This window comes from Labrus bergylta, chromosome 4, assembly GCF_963930695.1.
Source record: "Labrus bergylta chromosome 4, fLabBer1.1, whole genome shotgun sequence".
NCBI lineage: Eukaryota > Metazoa > Chordata > Actinopteri > Labriformes > Labridae > Labrus > Labrus bergylta.
In genome coordinates, this window is record NC_089198.1 from 18,657,203 (window position 1) to 18,679,373 (window position 22,171).

The 22,171-nt window shown below is 40.8% G+C and overlaps 1 protein-coding gene across 1 annotated transcript; it reads left to right on the top strand.

Moving 5' to 3' along the window:
- Positions 1–7,485: 7,485 nt before the first annotated feature.
- Positions 7,486–21,190, top strand: LOC109984028 (nuclear receptor ROR-beta-like). The gene is made up of 10 exons (XM_065953947.1): positions 7,486–7,966; positions 14,186–14,271; positions 14,386–14,527; positions 14,883–15,407; positions 16,080–16,201; positions 16,318–16,450; positions 17,009–17,116; positions 17,774–17,884; positions 18,410–18,522; positions 18,620–21,190. The coding sequence occupies exons 1-10, from the start codon at positions 7,960–7,962 to the stop codon at positions 18,779–18,781; spliced, it is 1,509 nt and encodes a 502-aa protein (XP_065810019.1). The 5' UTR covers positions 7,486–7,959; the 3' UTR covers positions 18,782–21,190.
- Positions 21,191–22,171: the final 981 nt, after the last annotated feature.

Below are 22,171 nucleotides of genomic sequence, written 5' to 3' on the forward strand. Positions count from 1 at the left end.
CTCTAACTAGGTCAGTGAAGACACACCCCTCTCTCCCCTGGCTGTGCCCCTCCCCCCTGTCTCCCTTCTTCCTTTCCTTCTGCTCCCTGCTGTGACGCAATGCAGACTTTTTGCACTGTCTGCCTGTTTCTCTCTTGTTACACCATACAGCACCTTCTTCCACTTTATCCATTACATGAGAAAACCTCCAAATCAGCATCCAGCAAACACATATCAGCTGCAAACAAAGACAACTTGCAACTTCAAAAAAACTGCCCGTCAAGTTCAATGAATCAGCCGCACCATATGGGACTAATCACACGCCAGAGTCTGGAAGAGTTGGCTCTACATTTTGTTGTGATGACGGATTACGTAAGGCTGAGTGATTGCATAATGTTTGTGGGGGTCTTCAATTTGTGATCAAGCACATCAGAAAGTGTGTCACTGATACTGTGAATTCGCTTTGGGATGACATAAACAGTTTTCAGATCTCCACCGTATTGGTTTGTGTCAGAGATGATAGATAAAAATCTCTGCATTCATCTGCTGTTTTTGAACCTGATACAATACCCAACTTGTGACTTAACATGTGTCCGCGCAGTCTGTTGACAATGTGGATTGAAAATCATGAAATATGCATGCTGAAGAGCAAACTCCAAGTATTACATAAGCCCAGCATGTTGTACCGCAATCCCAACGCTAGATGTCTCTGCTCCTGCCGGCTGCTTATGGATGAGTCATCTGGGCGGTTTTACAGTGTATGAACTCAACTACCGAATCTCACCCATGCCTGATTTTAAAAAGGTAGCGTTTATCTCACTAAAAATACCAGCTGTGTGAGATATATGTGGATGCACAGCATATCATATGTGTTGAACAGATGGTATTAAGGTGGGTGGGTGTTAAAGAGAATAAACCTAGTTAGAAAGAAATCAAATTAAAAGACAAGCTGATGAATATGTATAAAGTAATGTTACAAGGAGGACTTAAACATCGCCTCAAGAGGTTTATTCAGTTTTTTGCTATTTTCCCTGATAAGCTCATCTGAAGTATTTAGACATAAATGTGTGTGAGTCTCCAGCAGTGCCCAGCGCATGGCACACACATGATTTAGGTCATTGGGATAAACATTAGGGAAGCAGGATGATATGAGGTGGAAGCGAGAATAATCACAGTTGAGGCAAATGTGCAGGAAATTCAGCCTCCACCGGGCTGTGTTTGCTGGCTTGTTTACTGTAGACAGAGAGAAAAGAAAACAACCTTGTCGGGGGTCCATGTGGGATCACATATGTGGTCGCATGTGGTGCCTGTATGCATCCATGTGTGGGTGCAATCACACTCGCCTGGGTGTAACTGGGTCATGCTCACATGGCAGAGCACGTTGAGTCACACAGGAGATAAACACTGGGCAGTTGCCATAGAAACCGCCTCGTCCTGTTACCACATCCATATTTGTATTTGCATCAGATTTATGTGATAATGTCCGTGCAGACAAAAGCTGCACAGCATTTCCACTTATGTATTCAAGCCAAGTGTTATAATCTGCTATAATGGCTGCAGGTTGTATAAGTCTCGACTGTTGTCAGAATGCATTAGCTAAATGAAAGGCTCAGTATTGTGACTGTGTGGACATAACCAAGTCTTAAAAATCAGTCAAAAATCTGTGGGTGTGGAACCTGCTTTAACAAGAACAAAGCCAGAGAGAAATGGAGGTGTGGAGGGGTGAGCGAAAGGGAGACACTGAATGACAGAGCCAATGATTCGCTGCTGATTTTGTTTTTCAAGACAAGTCGAGACAAACTGTAGAAGTTTAAACATTGTACTCTGTGTGTGCATGCATGCAGCATGGGTTTAGCAACATGTCATAAGGATCCGTCCTATTTAAAAGTCACGTTCATGTGATTTTGAGGTTTCGGGAAGTGGGCATATGACTTGAGGGTTGCTGTTTTTGTTTCATGTGACTGCTTGTATAAAATAAAAAAATGAGAAGGACTCAAGGCGAGCTCTTGAACAGGCACTCAATGTTCAGGTGCACTGGTAGTAAAATGTTGCTGTTCCACTGTACAAATACAAGATGTCAGTGTCGATGATTGTGTTTGCAGAAAGCAGGGCATGCTGAAATAAAAATCAAATACAATTTGGTGTAACACTTTTGGGTCTGCACATTTTTTCTCAGTTAAAGCAGCTACTGTGGACTTGGTTTTATAGAGTCAAACTATTAGCAACAGCATGGATTCAAAAAGGACTACATTAAACTGAATGATCATGTTTAAAGAATACAAATGAAGTCATTGTTCTTAAGAACCTTTTTCTACAAAATCTTAAATCTGAGCTTATCTCCTTTCTGGGGTCTGTGCAGGTGTGGTTTGTTCCATTTTGTTGACAGAGCCCAAACAATCCACCGACAGTTTTCATATCCTGATTCAAATTTTGCGGAATCCTGATTGGTCAGTGTGAGTCCCCCCGCCTACCTCAAACCAGTACGAAAAGCAGACAGAAAAACAGATACATAGTTTCCCCACTTTATGTCCACAGACACTACATGTCCACTCTAAAATAATCAAGAGTAGAGTTGAATTTGCATATTGGCAGTTGTGTTCTTTTAAGATCAAATTCCTTTTAGGAAAATTAGGTGATTAGAGTCTTAAAGAAGAAGAAAATCCTACTTCAATTGTCTCGCAGATTTCAGGGGTTGAGGTCAAAAATACACATAAAAATATTAAGTGATTAGATTGGGACGTCTATGTAGGTTCTCAGTCATCCAGGTCATGGTAAATAAAAGCTTGATCCAAAGGCAAGTGGACCTTGTTGAAGATCTTGAAGAAGTTTCACCTAGAATTTAAGAAGCCTTTGGGAGGAGAGGTTTAACGTCTTCAAGATCTTCAACGTAGTCCAGTTGCCTTTGGATCAAGCTTGGAATTAGATAGGGACTGTATAAGCTAAAGCTTCATTCAAGTTCATAGTTTTCTGCACTTCTAAATGCAAAAAAAAGACAACTATTTGACGTCATGATGCTCGTTTACAGAGGAAAGCCAGTGGTAAAGAATATAGGTTGTTCTGTAATGCCCGAGAACTAGGGGAGTGTGAGTACTCAGTGAGATGAATCTGTACCTATATGACCTCTAATTGAACTCATATGAGTTATACTGCAGGCTTTATCTTACTCTACTGCGTGTGAAATATGAGAAAGATAAGAGGAGCCAGAGAGGAAAATAAAGAGGCAGATGTGCTTTAGTGTGGAGTGGAAACAGCAGCCGGGAGGACAAAAAAGAAATGAGATGTAGGGGTTCCAGGTAGCCTAGCGGTTATGTTGTGCACCCCATGTACAGAGGCTATAGACTTCATTGCAGCGGACGCGGGTTCAAAACCAACCTAAGCCTTTTGCTGTATGTCAACGTCCACTCTCTCCTCCCAACATTTCCTATTTCTCTTCAGCTGTCCTATCTAATATAAGCGAAAAAGGTCCCAAAAAATAACTTTAAAAAAAAAAAAAAAAAAAGGAAAGAAATGAGAAGTTTGTACTTCATCTGACACACTGACCTATGGTGACGCAGCAAAGCTCACAGCTCCAGATTACAGAGCTGCAGGGAGGGAAGAGAGGGATTAATGCTGCAGGCAGAGAGGAGAAAACAGGGAGATTAACTGAATGAGGGAACAGGGATTACAGCTCTGTAGGATGGCAGGAAGGAGCCTGAAATAATCCCAGCAAAAGGACTAGCACAGTGCAGTACGTGTGTGTGTGTGTGGGTGTGTATGTATGTGTTTACAAGGCTATGATTGACAAACAAGGACAAATTAGGAAATGGGTAACTAGCTGTAGTGAATTTCCATATGAGGGATGCATTTAAAATTACCCCATGAATGCATACAAAAAAAGATTTAACATATGGCATGTAAAAAGATATACTGGAATGTGAGTGTTTGATGCAGCTCAGGCAGAGAGCTGGGCCATGGGGCCCCACTGAACCCATGTGCAGCCAATCTGTTACAGTTAGTCCCTCATCCCTGCAAAGACTCTTTATGTGAGCGAGGCCTTTAAATTCAACCTTTGGGAGTCACAAGGCTGCACCGGCTTTGATCTGAGTCAGGAGAAACCTTTTGCTTTCTGTTCCTGACAACAAGACTTCTGCACAACAACAAAATGCCTGCCTGGCATTCAAAGAGACGGCGAGGCGTTCATGGGTGGGATGAAAATCTGAATATCACATACTGTGCGTGATAGGTTTTCTATGTGATGATGATATCCATGTGTTGGTGAGATCTAACTAGTCCCAGCAGGAGCAGCGAGGAACTACTGTAGCTTTTCCTTACATTTTCTTATGACTAGGGAGGTCATCCTTTGATGATATATATACATAAAAGGGTCTTCTTCTAAACTTATCCTGGAAGGTGGGAGCTATAATTTTAACTGTACTAGCGTTTGTACAATAATAGCCCTTGTAAATTGTTAAGGAAATATATAAAATGCACATCTAGTACTGTAAAGGAACACAACAACAAGGTATAAAAATGGTAAAAATAAATAAAATATCTGGAAGAAGTAATTATCAGACAAGTGGGACAAGTAAAGAAAAACAGTCCAAAAATATGTTTTACAAAGCAACCTAATAAACAGAAAGGAAAAAACAACAGACAAACATAAAAACAATTAAAGACCGTAATTTAACAGTATTGTTGACATGACATCAGTCCTTAAATTCTAAAATAGCAAACATATTCCACGCCTGCAGCTTCACTAGGATTAACATATTCTCACCTTCAATGAACAAAAAAAATCAAACATTTCTCTCCCTTATTCAGTATCTGTAAAAGCAGACTTATCTTTAACTTTCATTCATCACTGCAAACCTTTTGTTTCTACTCTGTTACCTGTAACCCATGTATTCTGTACCCTGTAGTACATGTGGGTTTATTTTTTCCAGTTTGATGTCACTGCTTTCTTATGTTACTTCACCAACAAACAAAAAATAATCAGTCAATCTTTGTTTGGATGGAGCCCATTCATAACAGATGTTATCTTGAGACACTTTACAAAAGAGCAGGTAATAAAATAAAAAAACCTACTCATTGTTATGTTACAAAAGAACCAACGTTAATCCATCATGAGCACAGCATTTAGCAACATTTAGCAAAGTTACAGTGGCAAGAAAAAAACTTCCTGGAATTGCAGGGAAATTCTTCACTTTACCATGGGACAATAAAGGGTGTCCTTATGACATGGAATTTATTTATAGGCCGTGTTTGAGTGGGTTCTCAAATTGCATTTTAATGCTTCTCTGCAGACAGATCAATTCTGTCCATAACTGGCTCCACAGGGCTCCCACTTAATGACGATGTTGGTTAGGAAACGGTTTTCTCTGAATGAACAAATCAAAAAGGTAAATGGGCTATTTTACCTGTGCGTCGTTGTGCTGCAGCTTTGCTTGCCACACGCTAAAATGTAAATATCCGTCTATTATTGTATCTGCTCTGCCTGCGTTACTCCCCCTCCTACTCCCTCATCCTGTTATGCTTCCACTGGCATTCTCAACAAAGTCCTGCAAAATCATCTAATTCTTTGTCACCCATTCTCTTCTTTCACATCTTACTTTATCATAAGGTAACAAAATGTCTACCTTATTCCAGCTTCACCAAGGCCTTGCTCCTCCTCCTCCTCCTCCTCCTCCTCCCACTCTCTCACTCTCTCCCTCCTCTGCTGTCTAACTGAGCTGCAGCCGTTACATAAGAGCTAAGGTCAAAGTGTCACTGCCGTTGTCAAGGGAGACATAGAACAGAGGGGGCTTTGAAGGAGACATGCACAGGGGGAGAGAGAGGGAGAAACAGCACACACACAACAGCTAAGAGGAAAAATGTGCAGGAAAGGCAAAGTTAATTAAGGTTTGAACATGTTTGCACCGCTAAAATCATCCCAATGTAAGAATGAATAAAAGACGATACGCATTTTCATGTGGAAAAAACAAAACAAAAAAAGAGGTAGTGGGAAAAAGGTTTAGAGAGGAAAAATACAGAAGAATGCGAATCCTTGTGTTTCTATGTTTGACTGAATGTGTGTGCTCGATGTGTGCAACAGAATCAGAAAAAGAATCCATGACTGTGGGTGCTCTGTGCTCAGCTGCTCCACTAACCTAGTTTGAGTAATCTCTGCCTTCGTGCTGTTTCATAACACTACTGCCAGAACATTGCATCATAAAGCCAGCCGCTACAGCAACACCACCGCCACCCCTTTACCCTCCATAGTACCCACCTCCACATGGGCAGTCGCATACATTTACATCATAATCTGAAAACGTTGTGCGCATACATTCTAACAGGAAAGAGGAGTTTTTTTAAGAGTAAAAGGCTGTACACAGACAGGGATGATTCAAGCGGAAAATAACAAATGTGCTGCAATAAAAGACTTAGATTACATAAATGATATGCAAATGATTCAGTAGTAGATGTGTGATATGTCCGTGCATGTCCAGTTGAGAAATGTGAACATGAAACAGGAACCAGACTGCTGAGATCCAAGTCTGTGAAGCCGCTCGAAGCTGGTTTGGATTTTAGTGAGCCATCAACGGGAGTGAGGCCAGGGACATTTGAGTATGATCCTTTACTAAGAACACCACTGAGGGACAAGGTTCATGTGAATAGCTTGATTAAATATTTTATAAGTCTATAAGCTGGGTTGCTCAAGTCACTGCAGAGAGATTGTTCAACGTTTTTTTTGAATGAAAAAAGCTTTTCCCACTATTTTTATAATCATTATTGGAATGAGCTTGTCATTGCCATATATTCACGTAGCACTTTGAAGATGACCGGAAAACATGCAGCATAAACAGAGTGGCATTATTTTGTTCAAATATGGTCTCTGGAGAAATAATGAACAACAAACTGCAATGCTGGGAGGCGTTGGAGATTAAACTCTAGCTGCAATTTAATAAAATATATCTTCTAATAGATCCACCTATCTCTAATTAGTCTTTTCATTTGGACTATAAAATGTAAATTAATGGGGAAAATGCACATCGCAAGACAGAACTGATACATTGAAATGTGCTGTTCAGACAAACAACAGTACAAAAAAAGACTTAACCAGCATTACAGCTTGTTATTTTTAGAAGCTGGCTGAGGCCAAATGGTTACATAAAGCCATCCAGGTCAACACCATAAAGACACATGCAGTAAATACTTTTAGGACAGTTCTTCAGCATTAAGATAAACAAAACAGAACCAGTTTTATAGCTTCTTGCTGCTGGTTGTCCACTTCCTCATCACCTGATTTGGCTGATATGAATCTATGATCTGGTTATTAGGACTTCAGTCTGCAGTTCCAGTAACTGGTGCGAATGACATGAAGTTTGAAAAGGAAGCAAACATTAAAGTCTGTGAAAGCAGAACCGCTTTTGGTTTGATTAACTGCCTTATCTCCTGCCAGTGATCATCTTTATTGCCTCACCACAGCGCCGTGAGAGTAAGAGCTTGAACGCTAGTCAATCATTTGCATAGCCACCTTAAACTCGCTCCCGTCTGCGCGCCCCCGCGAGAGCTGCGAGAGGAGCTGTCGGCAGTGAGATCATAGGAGAGTCCACGCTTGAAGAAAGTAGGTTAGCAGGGTAGACTGAGAGGAAAGCAAACGAAGAGACAGAGCGCAGTGGGGGGCGTTGAACAGCACTCGTCAAACCGTGTGGGACTATTCTGTCAGAAAAGTTCAGCCAAATCTATCAGCCGAGACTGTAAACGATGCGATCCAAAGCGACTTTCTGCACTATTTTATTTTGCTCGGACTTGACAGAAGGATAGAGGAGTTTCGGTTAGCTTTTTTTCTTTCTTTTTTTCATCGTGTATTACGAGAGAGTTGTCTGCAGCCGGAAAGAAGTTAATATTTACACAGCCAGGTCACTCTGGCTCCTGCGTTTTATCCTGCTTTTTCCTGTAATCTACATGATCCACATGTAGCCGAGTTTCCATCGTCCACGAGTCAACAAGAAAACGTCAAACATGAGAGGTAAGTGTATGTTTGTGTCACAATACATGTGTTCATGTTTGGTAGGAACTTGGTAACGATCACAGTTGGGTTTTGAACGGATTTCAGCGGCCACATGTGTGCGCACAAGGACTTGTGTGCGCCTGTTTTCCTCCCAGTGCGCATTAATCCCTCATGACTGGATTATGGCTGCACAGAGCCCGAGGCTGCATGCTCCACTGTGAAGTTCAGCATTCAGTCCTACAAGAGCTAGAAACATGTTTTTCATCTGATAGGACTTCGCTCAACCAGATAGATTGTTTTTTTCTAAAAACCTGCTCTTTGGTCTGTTGATGGTTAAATCAGACCAAAACATCCGTGGCACCCATGCGTAATTTTGTCCTCTGATTCATGGCGTTGCAAAATGTGTCTTTTTTTTAATGAAATATGACTCACATCTCACCTGGGAGTCCTTCTGTAAAAGATTGTCTGGGGATCCATGTTAGGCGTTATGCAATAGGGGAGAGGGAGGGGCATGAGAGGAGGTTGTTGTTAACCAAAACTAGAATTATGTAATCAAGACGCTATTCGAGTCCATCCGGTTTTTAATCAGGTGAAGTCAACACTTTAATAGTGAACATTTGCAAAATGAGCTTAACATAATATATCATTAAGTTATTCTCTAGAATATATTACAATGTTAACAAATAATTTTGTCATATTTCATCTTTTTTTTTTTCTTTCTTAAACTACAATCCTAAAGATGTTGATGTAATCTTTATTTTTGGGTACTATTTTCTTAACAAAAGCTTTCTAAGGCTATACACTAAAAGAGTGTGTAGTTGTGACGTTGTTGTGATGCGATGGCAGTGCCAGCATGGCCGACAGTGTGAGTGTGTGGAGGGAGAGGGAATCGGCTGTTCCACTGACCTAGTTATGTCACCAAACATTATACAGCAGCAGCGTACACAGCGGAGGGAGGAGGAGCAGCTAAGGGAAGCGCCTTGCCGCGGGACGTGCACCTCCATGTGCGGTTACATGCGCGCTCACTGGCACAGACTGAACTTGAACTTGGGCTTTGGGGCAACAGATAACTATTAACAAAGAGGGTTGTTTAAGAACAGGCGAAGTCCAAAATGTTTAAGAGGTTAACTAAAATAGTAAACTAGCCCCTGCATGTAAATATTTTCGACATGGAGGTTTTATTTATTTATACTTCCTGTTGTGCACACATTACATAACCTCTCAACATTTGAATCAACATGCAAGTTAATGCGGAACTCTTTGCTTGACAACAAAAAAAACAACTCCTGATACTTTAAATCATCCTTGCCTTCGTGTTTAAAAAGGTTTGGTTCCATTTTGTGTTTAATTTCTGTCACTCTGCTCTGAGCATTGCAAAACTTTACAATCTTTTGTTATGCAGGGCCGGAGACAATCTGTAATCTGTGAGGAGGTTTTTTTTTTTTTTTTTTTTCAGCAGAGGTGGAAAGAGATTCATTTTTGAACTAAAAAGAAGAGAGGGAGGGATCCGAGAAAAAGCTGAGGGGGCCTCTGGGGTAGGGAGGTTCCAATTCTGGCAGGATATCCAAATGTAAACAAAGCTCGGCCCTTTCTGTTCTCTCTCACTGCACTGAAAATGTAGGTTAGTCGCTCAACTTGTCATTGCCTCGCAACAAGAGCATGTCAGCATTTTTAGCCCTCATTGCACTCAGATCTGTAATCTTATGTAAGTGTGAATTGTTGAGTCATTCCAGGAGATTTACCATGCTGACAGACGTATAGAGGCCCTTAGCGGATGCCTGGACATCTGTTTTACTGTACTGGAGAGAGGTGTGCACTTTTAAGTTTCCTCAAGCCATAGAGGAGACTCATTCCCGCAACAACAGCCGGCAGAGGAAAGCCATGAAATTCTCTGCACTATTGTAATCCCCCCCCCCTTTGTGGGCCTCAGCTTGGCCTCCTCTGGTATTTGCATCTTTTAAAATAGAGCCCCTTGATTTGAATTCACAGGCTGCTCATGCAGGATCGTTTGTATGCATTCTGAGTGTCTGAGTTTAAGTCTCATCTGTTCGGTTTTTTCATGCATCAACCTCAGAGGAGAAAAAATGCCACATGCACTAGAGTTGTGAAGAGAATGGGTGGGTGTCCTACAAGGCATCAACTGAGGATGGCGTCTTCAAAGATAGAAGCAGAAGGTGTGAAAAAACAAAACAGGGTTTGGTTTCATATGTGAGAATATTTAATCGCATTGACATTTTGAAAGCTATTCGTCTTACCGACACAAAAATCATGCTAAAAAACATTCCCCGGCACTGAAATTATTTTAAAAGAGCAAGAAAGCGAAGGGGACAACCATATTCGATTGTTGTGATGCAGTTATGTGCTGCACTGTAAGCCTACACCCAACAGAGAGGCATGACAGAACAAGTGTCCCAGCATTGCTCATTCGTATAGAGCTCAAGCACAAGGCCCCTCACCTCCTACTGAGCTTGTTTTCTCGTCCTGCCAGTCATTCGTACAGCAGGGAAATGAAAGAAAACACAAAGATTGCCAGCTTACTGCACCTTGTGTCAATCCTTGGGCAGTAAGCACATTATTGTGACTTGCATAATAAGTAAACATGAACAACCTGTGCTCAGTTTGCAGATTAGAAAACAGACTAACAATGTGTGATTAAGTGTTGTTTGCTTCTTCACAAATACGATAGTGATCACGAGGAGGGTCAAAACTTATCTTCTCTCCTCTTGTCACGCTGACACACTGACACACTGACTGCCTGACTCTATCGCCAGCGGGCTCTTGATGGACAATTACAGGCTGTTTTTTCCACATTAGATATCAACAAGTGTTGGAAGCACAAAGTCAGTGATTGTCCTCCTCCTCGCACAACCCCACCCTTCTGAATTAGCCTTAAGTACAGATAACACAGCTACACATTTAGCTGGCTGATAAACACTCCTTGGGGGCCAGTGTTGTTTGAAGCAGAAATGTGTCTGTTGACAGTTTTGTTTTCAGCAGAGGTTTGGGTGTGCCACAGAAAGTTGATGATGTACTGATCAAACAGCTGCCACACTCAAACAGCATACTTTGTCAACCATTTGCATCATGTTGTATTGTTGATTGCTTTTAACGTTAGCCTTTTTATTTGACTTGGTTATTGTGTCAGTGGTTGAGAAGTGTAAAAAGATAGAGGATGCAGGATTCATGCATGTGAGCAAATAGCAGGATTGGTATGGAACTTCTAGGAATGGAGACTCTCTCTAGAGAGCTGAAGGTCAAAGGCTAGAGACTGGTGCTGTAGCAAAGGTCAACATTGATATTCAGGGTTAAAGATCAATGTTGCTTTTACGTTGGCTTAGCTACTGGTGCTATGTGTGTCTCTATCAGCAGTCGTGAGACAGTTGAATTTGACATATCTTTTTGTCGTTTTCAACAGAGTGTATATCTCTTAACAGGGATGTTTTGTAGAGATTCAATTATATTTTGGTTAAATCAGTTAGTAGATATAATATTGTAGAGTCACTTTGAAGCAAAAAGGCTCCTGCTTTGTAAATGTGCATAGATGGTGGTTTTCTGAGTCTGATATGAGAGTAAATTGGCAATGGGTGAATGATAAAGGATTTTTAATGGGTTACGATCCAAACTTTAAACGTTTGATCTGTGACTCTTGGACATAGTAAGCAGTATTTTTAAATATAATTTTTATTTTAAGGTGTGAAAATGATTGGTCAGTAACTAAAAATAGATGAGACTTTTTAAAAGTAGAATAATAAATGAGCATTGGCTCAGTTTTTCAAGTAACCAAAGCCTTCTAGTTAAGTTTATGTTGTAAGAAATTAACTGTATTAAGATAATTGGTTTCAGTTCATTGTTATTATTAGCATAACAGCTTATAGACAACACAAATTACATTAGGGAACATTAAGGGGGCATTTGACTGAGTCTGGGTTGTGGCAGCATTTCTGCAGAGAGTCAGAGAAGAGAGAAAGCATGTATCTGTGGTTGTAGCAGCGAGGGTGGGTGGCTGGGCATCTGTGTAATTCTGGCTCTCAGCACAGACAAGAATAGAACGGGTTGAAGCAGAGGCTCAATGTCAAAAAGGGGTGGGGGCTGAATAGCTGACATTCAACTTGAGAGTTTCTCTGCACAGGGTGGACCACAGCCAGGTACAGTATACACTTTTACAGTTTAATCAAATGTAGTTTCCTGGCCATAAAAAGGCAAATAGCTGAAAAAATGAAGTGAAAGAGAAATAAACCCAAGGGAAATAAAGCAGTGTAGATCAATTGTGGGCATTAACCAATCTGGCAATTGTAGCTTTCAAGTCGTTTTATTACTATTTCTGTTAATTTAGTTTGCTGTTATGTAACTACAGCCACTTTTCTGATGCAAGCTTCAGGGAAACATTTTTTCTGATGAGGAAGTCTGAGCAGTCTACAGTCCCACCTTAAAACTGGTCTGTGTAGAGCCGGGAGCGCGCCTGCCTCCCTCCTCCCACTCCCCCTGCAGTGGGAAAGTGTGTCAGTAGGACAGCGTGTCCACATGGGCTGACGGGCTACAGTGCCCGACTGACAGATGACTCAGCCAATACCAAGGATGCTGCGAACAGCTCTCAGCCAGTGGGAAAGAGATGGTCTGAGGAGGGTGGGGTTTCAGTAATGCTAGAGTGAGCCCGGCTGAATGAGTGTTGTGAGGTATGCACACAGACGAGAGTTATATAACTGAGCGGTGAGGGAGGGGTGGAGGGGGAACCTGAGAGAAAGAGAGGAAGAGAGGGAGGGAGGAGGGAGATATTTTTCCATTGCATGCCTGCAGCTGCCCTGATCAGTTGAAGTATTTTAGTCAACAGTTTTAGAGAAGAGACAGACGGCTGTGTCATTAAAGGGTGGAAAGAAGGGAAAGTTGGTGTTTTCCAGTACCTAAGAGTGCAACAATCCCTCCACAATCACACAAACTGAGCTTTTTCCACAGAAAGTGGGACGAATGGGATTTTTTTTTTTTTTTGTAAATAAATCTGAGATTAAACAAATACCAAGGGTTAGCAACAGTTGTTAAATGATATAGCTGCTGTTGTTTTTGTTCTTCCTGAAGAAAGGACTCTCTGTGTACATGTCATATCTGCAAAAGTCATGTGATTCGCTATCTGTTTGTCTCTCTGTTCTCACATGGGGTCTGCATGCTGGGTTCAGAGAAACACAGTTAATGGTTAGTTATCTGTCCTTTAACATATTATAGGACAGTGTGTCTGCTGGGTTGTTCTAATCAACAGAAAAATGACACAACAATTAACACATGATTTTAGGTTGCTCATTGCTCTGACCCACAAGATGTGTTTGTATCTTTAATCAATTTTGTCTGGTGCAGCAGAGAGGATTGTTTTTGTTCCTAAATCTGTTAATCATTTCCTAATTATAAAACTTCAGTTCAGTAGATTGTGTTTTCCACTTGAGGAACATAATAAAACAACAGTTCAGGGGTCATAAAGCACAAAAAGAAACTACAAGACACACCAGAAATAAAATGTAAAAGTAGTAAAAGTAAGTATTGTTTCTTAATTAGAACAGATTTACAGATGGGGAGTTCAGGTTCTGATCTCAGGATCAGACTGCATCAGACACCAAGAGGGACTTACAAGAAATATTATGATCTGTTTCAACCTAGAAACATTATCAATAAAATCTATTTGCATCTGAAAGTAAAGGTCTCCCATTGAAGGGAGGCAGAGAAAAATCCAGTATCACAACTCAATGAAAGTTGTTCAAAGCTTTGTTGCTGCATTTTGTATCAGGTGGGAGATAGCATTCTGATAGAGAGTACACAGAGCTGCATCAGCCCAACTGTGACAAGATGACGGCAGTGGCTACCTTTTAAAAGGCTAACAGAAGACATGACAAAGCTAATATTGGCCAAGGAAAAGTCATGATAGCATCACATACAAGACCATTAAAAAGAGGGTCAAAGAAGGAGACAAATGTAGCGTGTGAAAAACAGGCTGAAAATCTCGGATAACTTCTTCCTTATTTTTTCACCTACCGACAGTGATAATAGGTCACACATGTCTGAGAAAGTGTGTGTTATGTCTGATTGAAGGTATCCTGTTACTTAGTGTTGTGTTACTGTTTAGATATTAACTGTTTTTGGCAGCACTCTATGGTATGACTCAATAGAGTCAAATAAGGCCAAAGCTGCATAGTGTTGCAGATCTTAAGGTCACATTAGGTTTCAGTGTTCTGACCTCTGTTCTTTCTGTTCTTGCAGCTCAAATCGAGGTCATACCCTGTAAGATCTGCGGGGACAAGTCCTCAGGAATCCACTATGGAGTCATCACCTGTGAAGGCTGCAAGGTGAGGAGGAAATACACAGAGAGTAAACCTGGTTGTCAAAATTAAACCTCAATCAGTCTGTTCCAAATATGTCTGTCATTAACCGTGTTTGAATGTTTGTGTTGTGTGTTATAGGGTTTCTTTCGCCGCAGCCAGCAGAACAATGCCATGTACTCTTGTTCCCGTCAGAGGAACTGCCTGATCGACCGAACTAACCGTAACCGCTGCCAGCACTGCCGCCTACAGAAGTGTCTGGCTTTGGGCATGAGCAGAGACGGTAAAAACACACACTAAAAACGCACTGTACCTTCTGAAAATACTTTCATGACATTCAGCGTTAAAAGAGTAATAATGTACCACAACAGACATGTTGTAAACCAAGGGAAGCCCTCGGCTGTATTGTTTCACATCAGCTCAGTTAAGAGGATCTTCTTCTTCGTGTGTGGGTTGCAGAGAAAAGGATATGTAATAAACAGACAAAACTTTTCATGTAAACTTAATTTAAGGACTTTAACATAGGGCTGTTATACGTATAGGTCTATGGATCTACAAAAAAGACATGGAATGTGAGTTGTTGCAGTTAGTTTTACAAGATGTTGGATAATAAATAATAAAATGTTTTTTCTCTGCAGCTGTCAAATTTGGTCGTATGTCTAAGAAGCAGCGTGACAGCCTCTACGCTGAGGTGCAAAAACACCAGAAATCCCAGGAGTGTGCGGGCTCCGGAGGGGGAGGACCTACCTCTCTGTCCTTGACCAAGGAGGATGGTGTCTGTGGTAGTAGCCGGGAGGACGCTGAAGAGGGTCTGAGCCGGTCTTACAGCACCGGGGGCTCCAGCTCCACTCTCAGTGACCTGGATGACATCGCAGCGCTGCCTGACCTATTTGACCTGCCGCTGACCCCCGAAGAGGCCAGCGAGTACTGCAGCCTGGAGCTGCTGGGCGGAGGAGCCAGCACCGGCAACACCTCCAACTCATCGTCCTCTTCTTCTTCCTCCTCATCCTTGTCCAATCAGAATTCCCCACAGCAGACTATGCTGGACGGAGGGGACAGCAACGGTCTCCAGCTCCTGCATACACACTCTCACACACATCTGCTGGGACATACGCATGCACTGCTGGACCAACTGCCGGATGACTGCTCAATAACAGACCTTGGTGAGTCCTGACAACGATAAAATAACAGAAGATTATTTTTTTTGTGCACTCATTACATACACAAACAAACAGTGTCACTTGGACATTATACAATAGACTAATTGATATGCTAGTTTCCAGCTACGTGCTCCAAAGTCAAACCGAAACTCAACACTTTATCTCCTGTTTCACATTACATCACTCTAAGAGGTCAGAGTGCAGCATTATCTCTTTCGTTGTGAAACTCTGGGAAGGGGGAAGGCTGTGGTGACGTGTAATGTTGGAGCCGAAAAAGCACTTTATATATGTGTGTGTGTGTGTGTGTGTGTGTGTGTGTGTGTGTGTGTGTGTGTGTGTGTGTGTGTGTGTGTGTGTGTCTCCTGCTGTGCATTCACATCCGGTGCCCGGATGCGACTTTAAAAAGAAGCAATTAGTGAATATTGTGACTGGTGGATATGATTTCGTTCAGGGGGTGGAGAAGAGCCTAACAGCCTCAGGTACACGATGATCAGATGAGCCATTAGCTTCTCTCTAGTGGCACATACAATGTACAAGCAGAGCAAAGCATCTAGTTACTGAAGGTCACACTGCCTGGAGATGTGTGCATATAAACAATAGCCTGAACCTGCTACAATCACAAACAACCTAAATGAGAAAACACTGACGTTTATGCCTTTTTTTTTCCTTCCACAGAGCGCATCACTCAGAGTATTGTTAAGTCTCACTTGGAGACATGTCAGTACAGCGCTGAAGACATGAAGAGATTCACCTGGGCACAATACACACCTGAGGAAACGCGGGCTTTTCAAAACAAGGTACATTATAAAACGTATAATGTATGCAAAAAAAGTGTTTGTAGTCAATTTTGAAGGATGAAAAAATCTGAATGTACTTGAAAACTCACATCTCCTTCTTTGTGTCACCTGTTCAGTCGGCGGAGTGGATGTGGCAGCAGTGTGCTCACCACATCACCAATGCCATTCAGTATGTGGTGGAGTTTGCCAAACGCATCACTGGTTTCATGGACCTGTGCCAGAACGATCAGATTATTTTGCTGAAAGCAGGTCAGTGTACAGTCTATAAATGTTCACATTCTAAATATTTCATGTACAAGTGAATCCTTTCAAAGTAAACAAAGTCTGAAACTTGCTAACTTTAGTTCCTTCCTGTTTTTTTTGTCTCCAACCTTCTACCTTCACCTTATTTATTATCCATTATTTTGTTTCAATGAATGACACACACTTGGTTCAATAAATGGGGGAGAAAACACCATTCTGGAAACAAATTCTCAAAATCATCTTTTTGTATCTATTCAACACATATTTAAATTTATATTTGTGACATAAATGTAATATATTTGACAATGCATTTACCTTCTGTAAATCTTTTTGAACTCTTAAAAAAAATTATTGATATCCATCTGGTTTTGAAATGGTTCAAAAATGTCTTATATATGCTGTGCTCCAATCTGGGTCAAAAATTTACATTTTGTTGTGTTGTTTTGTGCATGTTGGAGTATCTTGGCCCCTCTCTATCCTTCCCCTCCTCTTCCTCTTCCTATTCTTTCTCCATCTCTCCATCTCTCGCCATATCTTTGGGTCTATCTGTGGCTACCATTTCAGGCTGTCTGGAAGTCCTGCTGATACGAATGTGCCGAGCTTTCAACGTCAACAACAGCACCATTTTCTTTAACGGGAAGTTTGCCCCGGCTCACTTCTTCAAAGCACTTGGTGAGTCTCCGATGGGAATGTAACTATCACACTTCAAAGATTCTCTTTTTTTTTTCTTCTTCACTTTTTAGAAAGTGACGTGCCTGTTTCACCGGAACTGAGCTGAACACAATTCATTATTTGAAATGACCTCGCTGGGTTCATTGTTCTGAAAATGGCAATTAGGAGAATTCAAGTTAGCTGTTCTTCAAAGAAAGAACTGGCTAAAGAGAAAAGTTACACAAAAACAAACACCCTGAGGAACAATGCAACCCAAATGGAAAATGTGACCACAAATTCCGATAAACAGAGCAGTAAACTAATTTAGGGAATGTGACCCAAGTTGTTTGGTATAAATATAATGCTAGTAAATATAACAGATTTTCTATGTGTTCATTTTTTAATAACACATGGATGCTATCAATACTGAGAAATCAGGCAACACTGATTTTACTCCAAAGCTATCATATCAAGAATTACCAGAGTTTCCCATAATGTCTATTAATGCCAGAATAAATAAATAAAAAATAGTTAGAAATGTAACATCATAGCAGTCCTGGTAAGTTTGACAGCTGACCCAATCATATCTTAGACCAGTGGTCAAACTTACCTAGACTACTAAAGACTTCCAGCTATTACTTTTGAAATGTAATATTTCTGTGTTGTGTGTTTCTGCAGGTTGTGACGACCTGGTCAGTGCAGTGTTTGACCTGGGGAAAGGACTCTGCCGCCTGCAGCTGTCAGACGAAGAAATGGCTCTGTTTAGTGCCGCAGTCCTTCTGTCTCCTGGTGATTTTTTTTTTTCTTCATCTTTTCTGCTCACACAGACAGACAAAAAACACAATCATGCTCAAGGAGAAGATAATTTGACCTGCAGTAGTCTATTCATTGCTGTTTTGTCCTTGGTATAAAACACCACACACATACTCAACTATATACGTTTTTAAATAGGTTTTCAATTATTATTTATCCATTATAGTGTCCCAAAATAAACTTCCATCAAATTCCAATTCTCAATTTTCCAGTTTTGAAATTGTGTGGAAAGGACAAAGTGATATAAATGTTATTAATGCAAAAGTGTAAACGTAAGTTGTAGTAGAGGTCTTTAAGTTTCCTTATATACTAAATATTTCAAGCTGATTATTTTGAAAATCTGAAAAGAATAAGATGTGCGAGACATCTGATATATTTTATTGATTTGATCTTATACAGCAGTTACAACATTGCAGCCTTAGATTTGAATATTTAACTCAGTGTCAACTTAATACACATTAAGGTTTTGATATTAATGGCTTAACATTGTCGTTCCTGTAGATCGACCCTGGCTAACAGAAGGCCAAAAGGTTCAGAAACTCCAGGAGAAAGTCTACCTGGCTCTACAGCACAGTCTGCATAACCGCGGAGCTTCTGATGAGAAACTGGACAAGGTGAAGGAAAACACTCTTTATAAACAAACAAAGGTATTTACATGAATGTTAGTATACACAAACTCACCTTTGTACTGTATGTCTTCTGTTCCAACAGATGGTGTCCAAGCTGCCAACAATGAAGTCTATCTGTAACCTCCACATTGACAAACTGGAGTTTTTCCGTTTGGTCCATCCGGAGACCGCTTACAGTTTCCCACCACTGTACCGGGAAGTGTTTGGCAGCGAGATGTCTCTGCCTGACTCCACCAACAGCTAGATAGACATACCAGAGGGATGGAAAGAGTTTATTCAGAGGCAGGGAAGCAAAAGGAGAGACAGAGTAGAATAGAGATGTTGAAGCTCAATAACTACCAGCAGTAACGAGACAATCCAGGACTTTAAATACTCCGTCTCCCATGATCCCAAAGTAGTCCTCCATTTTCCCAGCAGGCAAAAGCACCTTACACTACAGACCACACATGCTCATGGTCCTCTGCGTATTGTAGCATTAAATACAAGCAGGATGGGCATTGTAGTAATAACACAGCAGCCCACTTAGCATGTGAACGATCTAAGCTCGAACCATTTTTGAACATCAGATCCACGGAGGATCGCCCAACCATTTATGAATGTACCTCATCGATCAGCACCAGTGCACCATTAAGAACCTATCTACAGCGAATGTACAACCCTGCCACTCTGAGACAGAGTTTTACACATAGTAAAAGAAGACATGTTGATCAACAGCGTATTTGATACAACTCTCTGTATTAATACATCTCAGTATGGTGTCCTTTGCGTATTCATACTGAGAATATCCTTTTACCGACCATTGCTTATGGACCAAGATCATGAGTCATATTCTCTTAAATAAAGGACACACAGATATGATATGACTCACAGCTCAGGCTGACTTCCATAATCAGCATAGAACCAGTCTCGCACACATTTAGACAATGTTCGGTGCTGCCTCTTTGTAGGCTTTTGTAATGCAATGAGAAACCTCAGTCCCACACACCCCTTTCCTTGTAAATGCCACTTAGAAACAGGAAAAGATGAAATTATCTTTAATTTATATACACATTTATAAACAAATATTTTAAATAAGAATGTAAATAGATGACTATATAAGTATATGGAGAGTGTTAGAACGAGAGAGTTCAGTCCAGAGAGAAAAGTGGAAAGCGAGACGTTAAGAGACGCCGGAGGGAAAAAAAAGGATGGATATTTCATGAAGGCAGATTTTTTGGACTAAAATGTTTTTCTGGACTATTCACTTTTTTGACAGAACTCTCAGGTTTCCTGGGCAACAACCCCTTCTTGCCCATGACGCCAAAGCCCAACTGGGTAAGGCACGGTCAAGCAATGGGGTGGACACTTGTTGCAGATGCAACGCAGCGGGGAGGGGGGCAGCATACCCAAAACAAAGGCGAAAATGACATTGCCTTTTTCATTGCATCAAACTGAGAGATTTCAGTGAACGCTGTCGCTGCCTGCCCCCCCCCCCCCCCCCCCTTGTCTAAAGAGACACCAGAACAAACAGGACACTAAAGAAAATGGAAAGCAAGGCAAAAGAAGACTTCATGAACTGTATGATGAACGGGGATACACAGTGTTTCCCCACCTGTTCTAATCATTAATCAGTACCATAGTTGTAGAATATTTGTTTTTCATTCATAATGTTTCATTTTGGTTAAAGGTTGGGACGCTCATGGTTCATAATATGTATCATAAACCCTCCTTGCTGATTGGAGCATCTGTATTATTTTGTACATTTGCTGTTCCTCTCTCTTTTAGTCCCAAAGCCAACACTTGTCCAATCACCAAGCACTTATACTTTCCTCTTTCTCGCTGGACACTAGTCTGAGGCCAGACAGAGCTACCAGCTGCCCCCTGAGTTGGGCCTCAAAGCCAGTAAGACTTTGTGGTTTTCAGTCAGTCAGTTCTTTACTTTCGTTTTTAATTCCATATCTGTCATTCAAAATCATCCACATCTGTTTACATGAATCATGTACATAAATAACACACTTCCTGCAGGTCGGTCTAGAATTAAGATGATGGTAATAATGTCTTACTCGGGTGCTGTGATGTTCTTGATCAGTCTGCGGACCTGCGGCTCAGGGAGCTAGCTGTGATCTCTTCTTGTCCCTTTATAACCAGTGTCATCTTCAAGCCTTGTGCTCCTCACACCTTTGCACCTTAGATGAGACCCATAACCATTATCACTGTGTTCTATTTTTGTGAATGTTACTCACAAAGTGTCAAAGCCCTTCCCGTTTGTCCTAATATTGTAACTTTACATTTTTTCAAGACATAGGAGTTCATAAAAAAAAACCATGACTAAATCAGTTAAGAGTTAAAGATGGATTTTATTATCGGGCTAAAATGTTTCTTTTGCTGTGATTTACATTTATTTGTCAGTCTTTTCTTTACCTTTCTTTAAGTGGCTCCACTTTTGTCTTGTAAAGTCAGTGATCTGTTTTTTTATTGAAGAAAGATTAGGACAAGTCAAAACGAAAAAGAATAGTTTTTTTCCCTTCTCTTTCCCTTTTTGACAAAATGTACAAGAGGTATATTACTAGTCCAAGAGTAACTGAGTCACACAGCGCAATATATATTGTTGTCCAATGGGATACATTATATGTGGTTTTACGAATGTAATAAATGGTTTCCTTTTCTTTTAAAATGTTTCATTGAGTCTTATTTAACATAAACGTTGAAGTTCATCCATCAATAAAATGTCCTTATATTTTGACTCCATGGGTTTTTCGAAGAGTCTCTAATTAAACCAATCCGACATATTTTTACGGGAAATGTAAAAGGCGATACTGACCGTCTAATCCTTCAATCACAGACTTACATGTGTTCACATTCCTACCAGAATCACAACTGGTAGACCAGTTTGATGGTAAATTAAGAAAAAAATAACAGTCAGAAATGTGATTACATGTTGATTATAACAGTCTTTTATACATCAAAATAATTTGCTGGTTGCAATTCTCAAGTTTTAGAGAACAACAGATAAATGGCTAATGTGATAGAAAACATAATCATTATAAACCCCACCATCATTTGAAGCCCCACCTTCACTTAACTATTTAACATATCTGTCAGTACATATTCTATTAATTTTTTATAGAAAGGGACTATTACATTTGGAGGTTATATTAATGTGATAATGGTGTGAGGAACTTTCAGTTTGTGTTGATTTTGGGGCCCCCTGTGGACAAAGCGATACCTCTAAACCTTAAAGGCAGGGTTGATAATTTTCTTCAGATACACTATTTAAGATTTTGGTAGAAATTGTCTTAAGGTCTTGACATGACACTGAATTATTCATGTGCTCTGAAAAAGGAACGAAGAAAATCTGTCATCTGTAGCAGTTATAAGCATGTAAAAAAACTTCTACCGATGTCTGCCATGAGGTACCAATTTGATGATCCAATCATGCCTCCCCGTCTCCCTGCTCGTTCTCTTACCCAATGTGTGCACTAGCCCACACTCAGTAGTCTATGGTTTCTATGCAAAGCAAGCGATGAGCAGAGGTCCACTTCTGCATGTAAGTGAGGGGCGTGGCTATTGAGGGAGCACAGAGGGGAGGGGGATGGTGTAGGTGTAGACTGAGCACTGAGGGTGCTTGCAAAATCATGTTAGTTTTCGAAAATGA

What these genes read in the sequence shown, in the direction of transcription:
- LOC109984028 (XM_065953947.1), top strand. An exon ending in CGCGGGCTTTTCAAAACAAG is followed by an intron (nt 16,202 to 16,317) that starts GTACATTATAAA and finishes TCACCTGTTCAG; the next exon opens with TCGGCGGAGTGGATGTGGCA. An exon ending in CGCAGTCCTTCTGTCTCCTG is followed by an intron (nt 17,885 to 18,409) that starts GTGATTTTTTTT and finishes TCGTTCCTGTAG; the next exon opens with ATCGACCCTGGCTAACAGAA.